General features: G+C 45.2%; 1 protein-coding gene across 3 annotated transcripts in view; it reads right to left on the bottom strand.

Annotated features, from left to right (window-relative positions):
• Positions 1-13,696, bottom strand: part of KLF7 (Kruppel like factor 7) — an 86,818-nt gene extending 73,122 nt beyond the window's left edge. For all 3 annotated transcript variants that reach the window (XM_032859965.1, XM_032859966.1, XM_032859967.1), the window contains exon 1: positions 13,116-13,696. In XM_032859965.1, coding sequence (XP_032715856.1) covers positions 13,116-13,217 — 102 coding nt within the window. In that variant the 5' untranslated portion in view covers positions 13,218-13,696. The remainder of the gene's footprint in view (positions 1-13,115) is intronic.
• Positions 13,697-16,323: the final 2,627 nt, after the last annotated feature.

The raw sequence follows: 16,323 nt of genomic DNA, 5'->3' as shown, positions 1-16,323 counted from the left end.
TCAGTTTCCAAATTGGAAAATGCTGCAAATACCAATAAGGAAGGAACGTGCTCTGGAACAACTGCTCAGCCCAGGCAGGGAGAGGGGTAAACCAGATGGTCTTTTCCATCCCAGATTTCAAAGATCTACAACAGAACCTGGATGACTAGGAGAAATTCAGATGCAATTTGGAAGCTGCTCTATAAAATAGAATCCCAAACAAAGACATTCAGGAAGGCAGAGAAATCTAAGACACAATGAAAATGAATTCTGGGTGAGAGTATAAAGCAATCCAGCCTGAGACTGGGGTGGACAAATAAAGGTTGTTCCCAAATCATAGCATTTTGGGGGGGAAGGTGGCTCATAGAGCTACCAGATTAGGACTCACAAATCCACACGTATGCTGTCCAGGTCAGAGATCAGAAATGAAGTTAGGTAGAAACAATGGAGATAAGGTTAACTGATGAGCACACAATCTGTCTAAAAACATTCAAATTAAAAAGAAAATTGAAATATGTATGCTGGCCAAATAAAACAACTCTTCAAGCCAGTTCAGCCTAGGAGCTTCCTGTTTGTGTGCCTGATAATCTAACTCTTCCTAGCTCTACCCTAAACTAAGTTCTAGCCAGAAGGAAAGAGATCGTATCATTTGAAGATAAGCACAAAATAGTGGGTATATGTGGCAGAGCCAAAATGGTAGGATTATGTTCCACACTGAGATGATGTTAAATAGAAAAAAATTTAAGTGATACTAAAGCAAAAATCCTCTGCATGTCTTTGGTTCAGGTATACTAAGTTCACATGAGAACAAATTACCATCTAGTTAAACACAAAGCTACTGAGAACTGGGGAAGATGTATGTAGGGAGAGGTTGTTCAAAACAAAACAAAAAACACCTAAGTAATCAGAAAGTCAGACAGCTAAATCTGTAGTTAAATTTGTCACAATGGCCCTGGATTAGATATGGCAAATGGAGTGGGGTACTTAGAACGCTTACGGCTTGTTTTTTAAAGTTACATGTTCAAGTTTCCTTCTAGATACTTCTCAATAGCAAGATAAGAAAAATCCTTTCCATTCCTGGTATTGATTGATGTATAGTTAAAAAAAAAAAATTGGATGTGAAAAAAGAAAAAGAGTTTAGGATTTTTTTTTTTTTAATGAAATTCCAGGAAAAAGATCTCATTGATATATTAGGTGGTGTGAAGACTTCCCAGGAAATCTTCGAAGTGGGGAGAATGATGAGGACATTCTCCCTTGGGATAAGCTGGAAGCAGGCTAGAGAAAGAACTGGAAATATTCTTTCCAGGAGCCCCCCTCCTGCCAGCCAATGGGGCCCGCCTTCCCTGGTTTCTATGTATCAAAGAAAACACAAATACACACACTCCTCAGAAAGAGGAAATGCAGTCTGTGCACACGGCTGGCATCTCTGAAATAAATCTCTCCATAGGTGCTGGGCTAAACCTTCAATATGAGGAAATAATCTTTGAGTTTTATGGCAGTGTATGCATGATTCTTCCCCTCCCCCATAAAACTCCCAACATGAACAACCACATCAAATTATTGCTTTTCAGAGGCCAATTCAAAAATGCCCTACTTTATCACAGAAAGAATATTCCTTGTGTATGTGAGTGCTTCCATTATGTCTTATTGGAAGGAGGAAAATGAAATAAAAATCCTATCTGAGATATTTATAGATCTCATAAAACCTGATTCACTCTCATAAGCTGCTGTAAGCTCAGTCATCAGGTAAGGCAGAAATGGCAGGTGTAGTAACCAGCACTGTATTATGTTATATATGCCTAATTCTGGCTCTTCAAAAAAATAACCACATGTTGGAAAAACTTAAGGGAAGTAAGTCATAAGTAAGACTGGAGATAAAGAAAGGGGAATGGGTTTGGAAATGTGCATGAGCAGGCCAGCCAAATTTCAACATGTCACATAGGCCCAGTTTCAGGGGACAATGGGTATGTTAGTCTTTCCCCAGTTCTAAGTACAAGTGACCTCATAAGAGCTTTCCCTGTGGGATGGATAAAGGAATACCATGCACAATGCCCAGATCTCTCTCTTGCCCTGCTTTCCATCATTCACCTTCTCTTAGACATTCCAGGATCACTGGTGTCATAGATCAGTGATACCATTTAGAAAAAGAGCCTGTGCCACTTTGCACTGCTATTGAGGAGAGGAAAGATAGTTGAAAATGGAGAATAAATGAGCATTTGTTAAGTGGATGCTAATGCTAGACATTGGGCCAGAGAGTCAACATGCCTACCCTACTGGAAGCAGTATTAACTCCATTCCACAGATGACAGAATGAGGCTCAGAGATACTGTCTCGAGGTTTCAGCTCTGCCTTATTCCAAAACCTCCATGTAATTTTACTACCACCAAACACTGTGACCTGAAGGAGATATAGCACAGTCCACTCCTTTTACAGATGAAAAAACCAAGCCCCAGGAAGAAGACAGACCAGAGAATTATTCAAATCCATACAGGTCCATCGGTTGGCAGGCCATGACCTTAAGCTTCCGTCCTGGTGTTTCCTATCTCACCAAGCATCAGTATAAATGTTAAAAATCCAGAGTATTGAGCAGACTGCCTGGTTGGATCCTCACTTCCAAGTTGTGTGACCTCAGGCGAGTCATTTAATACCTCCACCCTCAATGTCTCCATCTGTAAAATGGAGATATGCAGAATCTGTATCTCACAGAGTTGGGAGGATTAAATAAAATGCTGCATATGATGAGTTCAAATGAGATCATTTTCAGGGAATATCTGATATATATTAGATATTATAATAATATCTAATACCTAATATCATAATGATGCTTATTATGATGACAGGAAGAGTGGCCAAGAGGAAAGAGGGAAGAGGAAAGTGCGTTCCATGCACACTGGTTTTGCAGTTGTTTTGCAACTGCGAAAAAGACAACTTGCTTAATCTTCGTCTGCTTCAATTTTCTCACCTCCAAATGGGAAATTCTGTAATATCTCCCTGCTCCTTAGTTACAGAAAGAATGTGCTAATGACAAGAGACCATGAGCAAGACACTCGGAGCCCTTCTGACTGAACCCTTAATACAGATGCTTGTTAGACTCTCCAAGTAAATAGGAAAATCCCCATCACGGAAGACATGATCTCTTGGTCCATACTAAAAAAAAACAAACAAACAAACAAACAAACAAACAAAAAAAAAAAACCACAAAAACCCAGGAACCTTGATGTAGAGAGGCAAATGCACCAGTAAGGGCCGAATAATCTTAGAACAGCAACTCGGTTTGCTGTTGAGCATCATGTCCGGTGGCTCACAGGAGAATCAGCCCCAAATAGGGCCTCCTTGCAGCAGACCCCTCCTCCCACCATAGGCAGGAACTGGGGTCTATGAACAGGGTCTATAGTGGCCATCTGTACAAACACTGAAAGCTCAAAAGGTGTGGGTAGGGGGAATCTATTTCCACTCCTTTGTACGTTGACAAATTTGCCACCTCTCCAAAAATAAGAGCCAGCGCTATGACCACTCCATTGAATTCCAGCTAACCGCTCCGGAAGGTGAGCCTGTGAGCCGGGTCAGGAGCAGGCAGGCACTCCCTTGCACAGCAATTGCTCCACAGCTAATTGCCGTTTTCACAGCTGGGTTGAGCTTTCCAAAAGGCATCCTTCAAGCCTAAGCTCTGAGCTCCTCTCATGATGTTCTTTCTTGCCAACCATACCCCCATCAAAGACAGTTTATAGATAAAAGGATGTAGCTATAGTACATACATTTTTGCAAACATCACAGTGTGAAACAGAGACATTTCTAAGGCTTCTTTGTGAAGATCACCACATGCCATGGTCATTACCACAAGAGCTAAGCCTTCCACGGACAAGGAGGCAGCCTCCTTGCCTGAATGTCCTCGGTGGCAATTCTTCCACAGTTTATTTTTGCTCCTCTTACTAGAAACATGGGTCCTTTGAAATCCTTTATAAACAGAGTCTACTTCCAAACAGTGAGGGCAGTAAGAAATATGGAGAGCTGCTACCTAATGCCTACCTGGCATCACCCACAGATGTCCATGCATGTACCCATCCCTTTAAAACCACAGAGCAGGCTGAGGTAAGTGGAAACTCATGGTCGAGGGCCTGCCGAGAATGAACTATTTGAAGCACGGCATGGCTGCAGCTGAATGCCCAACACCACAAAGGTACCAGAAACGGAATTTGACCAGGTTAAGCAAACCTCTACTGGGTCACAGGAATGTGAGCCAAATGGGACTGCATTTGACACTTTAAGGCAAGGGAAAGCAAAACAAGAAGGATGAAACAACACTTGGGCCATCACTATTAACCACCGCGCTGGGCGAAGTACATCCACCAGCACTGTCCTGCTTTATTCTAAACCTCCATTACACTTGGACTCCAAGTCACACTAGAAAGCAGGAATTTCCATATAAGCAGCAGGCACCTGCAACTCTGATATATCTGACATTAATTCTCCATAGCTTAATGGCTCAAAGCCTTGGCGGCATATTGGAATAACCTGGAAGCTTTAAAAAACACTGATGCCTGGATTCTACCTAAAGGGATACTGACTTGTTTGGTCTGGGGTGCAGCCATGCTTGAAAACCACTGCTGCAGACGTAGTCAAATTCTAACGCACCATCATATCCTAATCCCTACATATCAACAGAATGCCTACTGGGTACAAGGCTCTCTATGAACCTAAAGGGTTGCATATTAAAAGCTGATTATCAAAATTATAAGCAAGGCATTAACTCTGCTCTACATCAAACAACCTAACCGGAAAAACAAGTGAACAGGAAAAAAAGACAAGAGAAGGAAGGAAGGAAGGAAGGACGGAAGGAAGGAAGGAAATGGAAGGAAGAAGGAAGGAAGAAAGAAAGGGAGAAAGAAAAAAAGAGGGAAGGAGGGAAATAAAGAGAAAGTCTACTACAAAACAAAACTAAAAGGCATCATGAAAAATTAAAAAGTTCTACACAAGAGTGTAGAAATAGTAAGTTACTATCGGCCAAGGGAAGGGAAAGGAGTTTCCTGGAAGATGTGGCAACCATCTGAAAGTTAAAGGATGCGTAGAATTTGGACAAACAGAATCAGAGGGGAAGAGGCAGAAAGAAATAAAAAGCTGAAGGAAATGACAGAAATAAAGACCAGAGCAGGAAAAGTACAGTGATCCAGTTTGGATGGCACTTACTGCACATAAAAGGGGGAAATGTGATGATTACCCAGGCCAAGCTGAACATCCTAGAACATCCTGACTCTTAGAAGTTTGGCCTCATTCTATGTGCAACAGGGAGACATCAAGAGCTTGAAAACATGGTGATGGAGGTAGAAACTCTGTCAGGGGCGGTGTCAGGGCTACCCTGCAGAATGGGAGAAGGAGCAGGAAGGTAAAGGCCACGGTGAGGTAGTGCAGTGGGATTCTCATCTGACTGGATGCAAGGGAAGAGAGTAGCCAAAGATGACTAGAGCTTCAAACATAGATCACAAGAAGAAAGATCATCTCAATAAAATAGACTAGGCAGCCCGGAAAGGAGGAAAGATGTTGCTGAGTTCAAGCTTTGTGACACAGTCAGCTGAGGTGATCACGTGACAACCCCGAAAGCCTTTATTGTCCATCTCATGTTTGCAACCCATGCCCACATTGGGGACCTGAGAGTCAGGAAAATATCTGCAGTTGGAGATCCAGGATACAGCTCTGAAGAAATGAAGAAGTCTCCATTTGGAGAGGAAACTGCAGTTTCTAAGATTGTAGAGGTGAAACAGATCAGTGAGATGAGTTCCCACAGAGAATTCTCACCATCCTAAGTCCCCAAGATTGGGTAGAGAAGGTCAAAAAAATCACCAGGTGAAGGGGTGAAGAGCACCCTATGTTTCCCTTCCTTCAGAGGTATACTGTGGACTTAGGCCCACCTCATCCACCAGCCCCAAAGGGACATTTTGAAAAGTGCGCAGAAGCTGACTTTTTTCCCCATTGCTTATCTCAGTATGTCGCATTTTTTTGGTTCAAATTTGTAAAATATTACAACCTCAATGCCCATCCAGCCTACTCTAGTAATTTTTAAAAACTTCAAAAAAATTTTTCCTGAATTGGCACATGACTGCTGTTACCATTTTGTGCGGTCTCTTTGTTGGCAAGCTGTCAGAGAAAAAGCCATTTCACATTGGATGCTTTCTACATAAAACCCCAGTTCTACTGTCCATCCCAAACCTCTACCATAACATCCTGCACATTCTTTACTCCCACTTTACCTGTTATCACTGAAGTGACAGACTTTTTTTTTAAAGTAAAACTAGAGTTGTAATTGGGGGCTTTTTTTTTTTTCCAGGACAGTGTACATTTTCCAGGTTACCACACATTATTATAAAAGTGGAAAAGGGATTCAGTCAGACTCATAAGCCTTCACCAAGATATTCAATAGCTTCCAAGATCCCATGTACCCGTGATGTTCTAAGTAAAAAAAGAGGATTTTCGTGTTCCCTTTAAGGGGAGGGAGGGAAAGAGAGAGGAGGTAAGAATGAGAAGTGACTCCAAGTATACCCAGACAGTGTAACCAAAAGCAAGCAAACTGATGTGGGCATCAGAAAAGGGTCCTGAGTCCTGGAAGAGCCATCAGTGTTAACAACAGCTATGACCTTGGAGGGTTCAATGTTTCACCTGCTTTAACAACCACTTGGTCCAACACTAGCATCTTAGAACTGAAGAAACCCAGACCCCTTTCATGATTTGAAATTCCAAGATTCTATGTTCCTAGGTTTATACAAGGCCTGGGGCCTGACTTTCAATATGACCCTCAGGAAATGTCAATAAACCCATATTCAGAAATAGATATCACATGTGGCTCTACATTCATTATTTTAATTACATCTAATCATTTCCGAATGACATGGATGCTGTTTCCTGGCCATTACAGACATGTGTATTCACACTGTTTATTCCTCTGCCCTAAAAAACGCCACCAGCCCCAACGTGCCATTAGCTAAAAGAGCAACAGGACTTAGTAAATCTCAAGCATGTTTTATAAACAAGGTTGTGGCCAAAGTGGGTAAATACAGACAAGCACAGGTCAGTGTTCAAAAACTCACAGGACTTAAAATTTCTTTTTTTTGGCAATTACATTCTGATTCTGTATCACTTACTTTTGAACATGCTTACTCTCCCCTATTGGAGTCAAGCTTATAGGTCAGACTCTATACGTGCATTGTCACCCAAAGAGTATTTTTGTACATAACCACAATTAAGGAATGAAGGATTTACTGTGAAATGGTTTCTATATTTTAACCTAAACAAAGGAAATCTCACAAGGTGTGACTGACTGCACCCACCAGCTCAACCAGGAATGCTATCACTATGAAATCAGAAGTCCCCCACACCTCAAGCAGGCTGACACCAGGCCCATATTCCAAGGCTGCAGCTGACCCTTGGCTATAATACCAATCGACCACATGTGTGGTGGATAGGGCTACTAGAAGTTGCTCTAATGGAGGCAGAAATGGCCACAATAACAGGACACTTAGCAAGTCCTCTGTCACACCAAAATGCCAAGTGAGGAAAACAAAAAGGACTCCAGGCAGTAGAACTAATTCTCCAAATCAGCAGCTGCAGATAAAGGCAACCAAGATCATGACCATTTTTAGGTAAAAGCATGTGCTGGTAATGGCAAGACTTCATTTATTTTGGGACCTCTTAAACTAAATTGAAAAAGGGTGGTTTCTCAAGTGGATGTTCTAGGGTGAGCACACAACGGAACGGGGTGGCGGAGTGCCTTGGGCAGGCTTGCCCAGGTTACATGTGACATTAATGATGAGACACTGTAAACTGTTCCACTGACTTAAAACCATTAGTAGTTGTAAAGCTTCCTAATCACTGTACTTGTGAAGATCCAGGAGTCTGGGTTAAAACGTTTCTACCTGTTTACGCTAAGTAAGCATTCAGATGATTCAGGAAAACAAAGGGATTTGTTCCGTATAGAGACTAACTCTCCACCCCTCACTTCTGGCACCACTCAGGTTAAACTGGGGAGCTGTCCTAAACTTTCAGCAAATCCCAATTCCAATATACATGCTGACGGATATACTGAGTGAACCAGAATCACAAAGGCGTTCTCTGCATTGGCCAGTCACAGGGTCCAACACAGGTGAAGAAAAGAAAAGAAAACCCTTGCATACTACTACAAACTGCAGAGATAGGGGGCATCAGCCCTTCCAACAACACGAGCCAGTGGGGGCTGGCCACCGTAAACGGTACGCTTCTTTGCGCAATGGGCACGGAGTGATTCAAGAAGACTGCAATGCCTTCTTGTACTCAGAAAGTTAAAATCAGGAATCCTCTGAAGGGAGAAGAATCTGAAGATTTATAAGGGGGCTACTAAAAGCCCCATTAGAACCCTCGCTAAACTCTTCCCATTTAAGCGGAGAGGCAAATAGCCCCCACTGGCGTTTATATTTAGAATGGGCTGGAAGAGAGGAAGAGCCCACATCTGAAGGTCTCTGACATACCCATGACATAAATCATTTCAGGGTGAGGCTGTCACCGTGCATCTTCTGCTCTGCCCTTTAAATGGACTGGACCCCAACATCACATTCTCCTGGGGGTGGGGGGGGGGGGGGGGGGGGGGGGGGAGTTTCACGGAGAACAAAGAAGTCACCACTTCCTTTATCCTCCCACGAAAGACAGATGTAGTAAAAAATATCTGCAGTGTAACATCCACTCACTTTAAAATACTGAACTGCAAACAGGTAGACCGAATGATAATGTTTGTGAGCCCCTAAATCTACACAAAGATGTATCTACTAAAAAGAACATGGAAACCAGTCTATTAAAGAAAGGCTAAGTGTGTGATTGATTGCACTCACATGTGCTCTCATTTGTAAAGCTACATTTAGTGGTTGCATCCTTATATAGAAAATCTGAATAACGGGACAGTTTTCATATTTTTTTTTCATCACTATTTCAAATAAAAAAAAAAGATTTATGGTAACTGAAGAGCACACAAATAACATACAAAAAGAAAAAAAAAAGCCCAGCTATTTTATTTTATTTTATCCTTTCAGTGTGGTTAGCAAGGCTCCTTTGTGTCTACAAATTTCCCTGGGTGGTGCTGTTGCCAAGAAATTCTAATTCATGACAAGGTTTTCTGCAAATTGGGGACAGAGGCAAACCTGCAGATGCAGGGACCCTATAGTTTGCTTTGTCTTTCTGGCTGAGACAGCACCTGGCTGCTCAGGCCTGTAGAAGTCAGTGCAAAGGCAAGATCACCATAAAGAGGAAGAGGCAATGTAGCTCACAGAACAAATCCCATCCGTTGTATCATGAGACTGTTCTTGGAAGGCAACCATTTTTGTAGGTTGTCCCCTAGAGATGCCTCATATCAAAGGCCCTTGTAAAAAGCGTTCCATAGTGCCTGAAACCAAGATGAAATTGCAGTGTTATGGGGACACTTTAGTTCGTACAGTAGCCAAGTATGCCATTAGTTTAAAACAATGGGGGAGTGGGGGAGGAGGGAGGAATGTTCTATGATTTATTTATTTGTTTCCAGTAGCAGTGGAAAATTTTCTCTGAGCAAAAAGGAGGCCTGAAACTGACCCCATCTGCCAATTATGAATCAGCATTAACAACAAGCATAATTCCATAAGAGTTTTCAAGTAAACATACCATGCTCCTCAATGGCATGGAGCAAAGCTAAGTGCAAATAGGACTCAGAACTTCATTACTTGACCTGCACTCGTGAAAGAGCAGACGAGGTATACAAAATCTATCCAAATTCTACAAGTCTTTGTAGCTTCTTGGGGAAAAAATAACCAAGAGTATCACACTTTTTATTTTCCAAGTCAGCAGTGGGTCCATAAAAATCACGACTTCTACAGGCAACAAAACTCATGAATCATCAAGTGGCACCCTATAAGCTACTCCGGCTTCTGTCCTACCTTTGACTTTTCCCTCTTTTGCTCAGATGGCTCTTGGAAAATTTCCTGCAAGTTTCCGAAGAACCGAAGGCTGGTAGCCTTAAGAGTTGTGCGTCAGCTGAATTCCATAAAATAACAGACCACATAAGCACAGTGTAATTTACAGTTATATGACAGGCAGAGATGATGTTACTTGGACCGAGTGCTTAAGTATGCAGTCAGAGCCCAGGAATGGAGAGCTGTTAATGTAGGATGTGCATCTGGATTTTAAAATTACACCGGCAATGATTTTCAGAGTTGGAGCTGTAGGTTGCTAAAGACATCACTGCCTGAAAGCCCAATGTCAAAATGACGACCCCCATGACAGGAGGACCATCCCAAGCTCACTGACTGTTAAGCAGGACAATTATTCCAGGCCACAGTTTAAAATAAAATCCCCAAAGAGTCCATCCTTAATTTTCAAATGCACAGATGTTCTTGGGTTTATTATCCAAGCCACTCTTTCTCTACAAACCAAATCAGATTATTGGAATCTCTGTATTTCGCTCATCTCCTCAAGGCCAGGTACACTGTTCACTTTCAGAGAACATCTAATAATTGCTCCTCATCTGACCTCTAAAATCTGATTACCCCAGAGCATCAGGAAACTTCCTCCTGCCTGGGGGTTCTTTGTAGCAATCTTCTTAAGCCATTTTGAGCAAAGGAGTCTCAAAATTTCACCATGTGATGGTTGACTTGGCCCCGACAGTTGCATATAACCATCCCCCCTCCTTACACTCAGAAGCAGCAAGGGGGACAGGCCGGCAGGGGCGGGGGCAGGAGAGGGAGGAAGGAAGAGATGGAGGTTGGAGGTTTTGTCATCAGCATGAACTTAGAGTCACAGTCACCTTTCAAGAGAGCAGTTGTGACTACAGGGACCAGGGCAGAGAGCTCCTTAGAGCGATATCTTCTTTAGCAGAGCTTCCCCACAAGTTATATTTCAGTGTGGACTATGAGCATGCCTCTCAAATAGCTTGGCAAAGGGTTTTAAGGTAAGAGTAGTTGCTGGTTGGGGAGGGTTAAGTCAAGAAGGAGGGAGGTGTGTGTATTGGGGGTGGGGTGGGGGGGATGAGATTCCTTGGCCTGCAGATAGAAACTAAGCTAGAGGTTCCTTGACAGAGGCAAGTAGAAAGGGGTATGGAGAGGAGGGGGAAGGAAAAGCACAGAAGGCTTCCGAGGAAACAATAGATCTAATACATCCCCTAATTATCAAACCAGTGATGTTTCTTTACAGATCCAGACTCTCTCCTGGATGGTCTAACCAGATCTAGAAAAGCAGGTTTCCTCTGGAGAGGCCTTCCCCAAAAGCAGGCTTTACTACTGTGAAAACTTGAACCAAAACAAAGTTGTGTGATTCATCGGGAGGGAACGCTGTAACAAATAAAGCCAACTTTTTTTCCCTCCAACTCTGCTTAACAGTTAGTCACAAACAAGGGCTGCCTTGGGCAGGCTGACTAAATCAACAGATTCCCTACCCTAACCTGTCTAGACAGTTGTTAATATGCAACGAGTTTGACACCAGTGGGCTGACAACGTGAAAGGAAAGCTATTTCAGAAAATGAAACTCTGGCAACATTTTGGCTTCCTTAGCATGTGAAATAAAAGGAGGAAAAGATCTAGCGAGACCCTTCCTGAGACAGTCTCATTAGGGATGAGGGAAAGGATGCACTGAAAGGAACGCCTTGCGCTATGAATGCGTGAACTGTGTGGGCACTCAGAGACAAAGTCGAGGGTCTCTGCCGGCATCCTTGGACAGCAATGGATTGTGGCCGCACAGACAGCAGAGGCCAGCACCTGGAGGAAAACTCACCGCCTCTAATAAGGGCAGAAGAGCAACTAGTAACAAAGGTACAGTCAGAGGATCAGCTTTGCCTCTCCGCTCCCTATACGCAAACCCAAACCCCACTCGCTAAAGCAGCAACTGTTACATCCCCGCCTCAAGCTGGCAAATCCCGCTTCGGATCCTGGCGGAGGAAATTCAGCCGTTCATTAGCCTTAACAAGCTGCTGTCACTGGGTGAAGTTACACGAACAGCCACACACCAAGCCTCTCGCAGTCCTCCCCAAGGACAGGCTGGTTTCTTCAAGACGGACTGTGCGAGTTCACACTTCCAGTGTGCAAATCCAGACTGTCTTCTTGGACGTTCCATGGTGCACCCTGGAGTATTTTTAAAGAATACCCATACCCCCCCGCCCCCCACCCACCATCTTTCCTGCAGAGTGTCCCTTCAGCAGCACTTCCTAATCCTTGCTGAGAAAACGACTGTTTCCGCAGCAGATCTAGCACTTTCCACTGACCAGCACTTTCTTTATTCCACTTCACAAAGCCCAGGGAACTTGTCACCAGACCCACTTTGCCCTCAGTGGGATGCCTAGCCAACTTGGTATCGGCGCCCTTCAGCATCATAGGAGTTTCTTAACTAGTCCTCTAAGACAAAGTCAGAGGCGTGGAAGCACACACCACCCTTTGTCAGAGGCTGTGCTTCTAACCAGGGAGGGACCCCCCCAAACAAAAAAGAGAAAACAAGGATACATATGGAGGCATTGCACTGGGGAAATGTACAGTGCATGGTCAGCATTAGAGAGATACATCTTCCCATCGTCCTCCTAGATATCCTTGAGTATCTTTTGTCACTGGGCTCCTCTCCCTTCTGCCCAACTTCTCATCTCAAAATCAGTTTCCATCTTTTATTGACACTCGCTAATTACTGGGAAAACACTCCGCTATGCTCCTACCTCCTGGCCCCCATCTGACGGTCGTCAGCACCAGTTGAAAGAACTGAACCTGATTTAAGGTACCAAGTAGGTAGAGCTCCAGCATGTAGGGACGCAGTATCCTGTCATCCATGGCCCATAAAGCCCCAGACCAGCTTCCCACCCGGTTCCTCCGAACCCCAGAAGTTACGCAGGTCTGTGCTGGGGACAGTGAGCCCGACAACGTGTGCGCAAGGATGTGTGTTGGTGACTGAAACGCAGGCAGCTCAGACCGGCTGCTCAGCTCAGCACACTAAGGGGTTAGAGGGTGGGTGGAGAGGTAAGCGCAGATGACTGTTTCCGAAAACATTTTAGACAACAAACAGCCAAAAAGGGGGTAAAAAAATAAAGCAAACAAACAAAAAATTCAACCCCAATCCCACACCAACGCAGCCCCTGCGTCTCCGCCGCCACCACACGATTTACACAAGTAATTTAAATCATTCACCTGCTGCCAGGTCTCCTCCAGGGATGGCAAAGCTGAGAAGTAGCCGGTGTCGTGGACAAGTTGTAGCTCCTGGAATATACTATAACTAGCCAACACGTCCATGCTGCTGCTGCCGGGCAAAACGGGAGGAGAAACCCTCCCCCGAACACAGTTGGGTCTGTTTGTTTGTCAGTCTGTCTGGCTCACCCCCCAAGAAGGCAGACATCCAGTGGCCCTTTTGTTTTGTTTTGTTTCAGTCAACTAAAAAGGAAAAAAAAAATCAATGCAGGAGAGAGGAAGAGAGGAGGTGAGAGAGGAGAGAGTGAGTGGGGTGGATGGAGAGAGGCATCCAGCATGTACAAGTGCAGACGGCTGCCAGGAAAAGGGGACTTCTCCACGGGAGTAACAATTCCCTTCCAGGGCTCTAATCACTCCAGCTCGTGGATCAGGAAGGGGGATGCAAACTCACTGACACGAAGCTGCCATCTATTTCTGCAGCGCTGTTCGCTCCTAATGCAATCTTTGCTCTTTATTTTGGGAGGTTGCATTTTTTTTTTTTCTCGCGATCGCTTCTCTCCCCCCACTTCCCTTCCCTCCCCACCCCCCACCCCATCCTTGCTAGTTTGTAGTCTCTCCCCACCTCCTTTTCTCCTCCTCCTGCTCTTCCCCCTCCCCAAACTACCCCTCCCTCCGCCCGGCGCTCCGCGCAGCCGTGGGATCTCGAAGGAGGGCGTCCATTAGGCCGCGTGTGACCATGTAAGGTAAACAGGGGGCTCATGAAGTCACTGAGGACCAATGGGGAGCGCGGAGCGGGGTTCGGGGCGGGGCTTGGCTCTGGCGGCGAGCGCGGATTGGCAGACTGCGGATCTCCCTGCTGCCTTACAAGGCGGTGCGAGGCGAGCTATTTTTAGAGGGCTATATAAGGGGGCTGAGGCGGCTGCGCGGCGGCCGGGGAGCGCGAGCGCGAGCGCGAGCGCGAGGGACGGGGAGGGCCGCGGCCACACTCACGCCGGCTCCCGGGACGCCGAGGCGGCCGGGCTGGGGCCACGCGGCGGCCTCCGACCCTCGCTCCGGTGCCTGGCGGAGCCCTGGGCGCCCGGAGCCTGCGCCCCTCGGAGGGGTGGGGTCGCGTGTCGCCGGCCTGGCGGTGACGCGGCCGGTCAGGAGGTGAAAGTCCAGAATGCGGGGTTAGGATGCCTCCTGGAGGAGGAGCGGGGCGGAAGCCCGGCGGAGCCGCCGTCGGGGGTGGGGGAGGAGGCACTGACACTTCCTACTCTGCCTCCCTCCGGGGCCCGGGGGCGGGGAGGCGTGCAAAGGAGGGCCTCACTTAATATAAAACAAACCGAGGGGAAAAAAAAAAAAGCAAAAGGCACCAAAAGCCCCCTCACAAATTGCCCACAACCTACCCGGACGCTGGAAAAAGCGCCCGAGGAGGAAGTGGCACACAATGGAACCGAACAAAGGGGAACAGCGTCGAGTGAGCAACCTGCGCCCGCCCCCCGCCGCCCCCCGCGCGCAGCGCGCAGTCCCCGCCCCGCCCCGCCCCGCCAGCGCCACGGTGCGCGCCGCCGCCCGCCAGCCCTGCGCTGGGACCCGCGGGGGTTCCGCGCCGGGAGCCAGTCTCCCAGTTAGGGTTTATCGAAAGGGGACGTTTCGCTGGAGTGTGAGTCACAGAGAATGGAAGACGCCCGGGTAGACGCGGAGCGCTGGCAGGAGCCGGCAGCTTGGGGATGGGGGAATGGTGTTCAAACCTGAAGCTCCCCGAAGTGGCTTCGGGAGAAGTGTCTGCCGAGCTGCGGTGGTGAGAGGCGGAACCGGATCGGACTCTGGAAATGGCGTATAGAAATATATAGATGGAGATACTTTTATCTCTTACATGAAAACTTTGCACGACACACTTTTTTTTTTTTTTTTTTTTTTAGGGTCGACTAGTTGTTTGACCTTATGTGGTTAGTGTCATTCAGGTTTCCCCAAAATGCTCTGTGAGCTGAGCTTACATTTTTGGAATGACTGCAGAATTCGGTACTTACTCAGATGAGAAACTTAATTCTGCACGTAAGGAAAGAAACACATCCACCTTAGTCGCATTTCTCAGCTTTCCCTCCTTCTGAATATGTGCGACTCCATATCATAATATTTACGAAATTCTGCTTTATAGAATTAGCACAATTCGAAATTCAGTACTTGCCAGGGAAAATCAAACAGGAATTACTGGATTTGAGGGAAGTCTAGTTTATTTACTTTGTGATGTCTGGAATTCTGTTGGTCAGATCTACAGCATCTATTGTAGGAATTTAGTCGGCATATTTGCTGGAGTTTATGTGCATGGGATGTGCAAAGATGTTTTTTACATCTAATTAATTTAATATTATACTTACATTTAATATTATACTTACACATTTGTGGTGCTAGGGGATAAATGTCATAAAAAGGTTAAACGTCATACATGAATAGGGTGATACCATGCTAGCATACATATATGTTAGCACCAGTATGAGAAGGCCTCTCTTTGAAAGGCCAGATGGGCCTTTCCCAGAAGTAGAAAACCACTTAGAGCCATCACATCCCAATTAAGGCATTAACTTGATCCTTATGGTCACTGGTGCTGCTGCTTGCTAGCCATGTGACTTTGAGCTTACGGGCTTTAATTACCCATCTCAGAAATATAAAGGGTGGTACCTGCCTTGCCCGGTTGTTATGAAGAATCAAAGTAACATTTGTAACTCACCTAGCATTGTATATGGGGCTTTTAGGTAGATTCTAAATGTTAACTATCATTATCTCCTGGTTTTAGCTAAATAAATAATATATCTGAACTAATCAGACCCCTGGGGGACATACCAGAGTCCTAGAGAAAGAGGAGAGGTAGAAGCCCCTTGCCAGTTGTTATAAGTATTACAAATGTAATGTTCCTATTGTGTGCGGGGATGGGGAAGAGGCCACTGAAAAACGCTGGGGTAGAAAACAAGTTCTTCAGTGAATAGGGGAAGGAAAGGAACTTAGACATAGGGAACTCAAGAGGCAGAAGGCAAGGCAAAACCAAAGCATGTAATTTGATGTTTGAACTCAAGTGAACTTAATTTCTGTTTTTTGTATTACACCATTACCATTTTTAACAAAATATGACATTCTTCTTAACTTTTAAGTTTGAAGATTTTACAGATAATAGTTAGCTAAACACTTCCAGTGTGCCAGGCTGTATGAGCACATAAACGTTTTTTACATGCAA

This window comes from Lontra canadensis, unplaced genomic scaffold, assembly GCF_010015895.1.
Source record: "Lontra canadensis isolate GAN:19392208 unplaced genomic scaffold, GSC_riverotter_1.0 scaffold18, whole genome shotgun sequence".
Classification (NCBI taxonomy): Eukaryota; Metazoa; Chordata; class Mammalia; order Carnivora; family Mustelidae; genus Lontra; species Lontra canadensis.
Note: the sequence above shows the minus strand (reverse complement) of the source record. Positions and strands in the feature narration are given on the sequence as shown.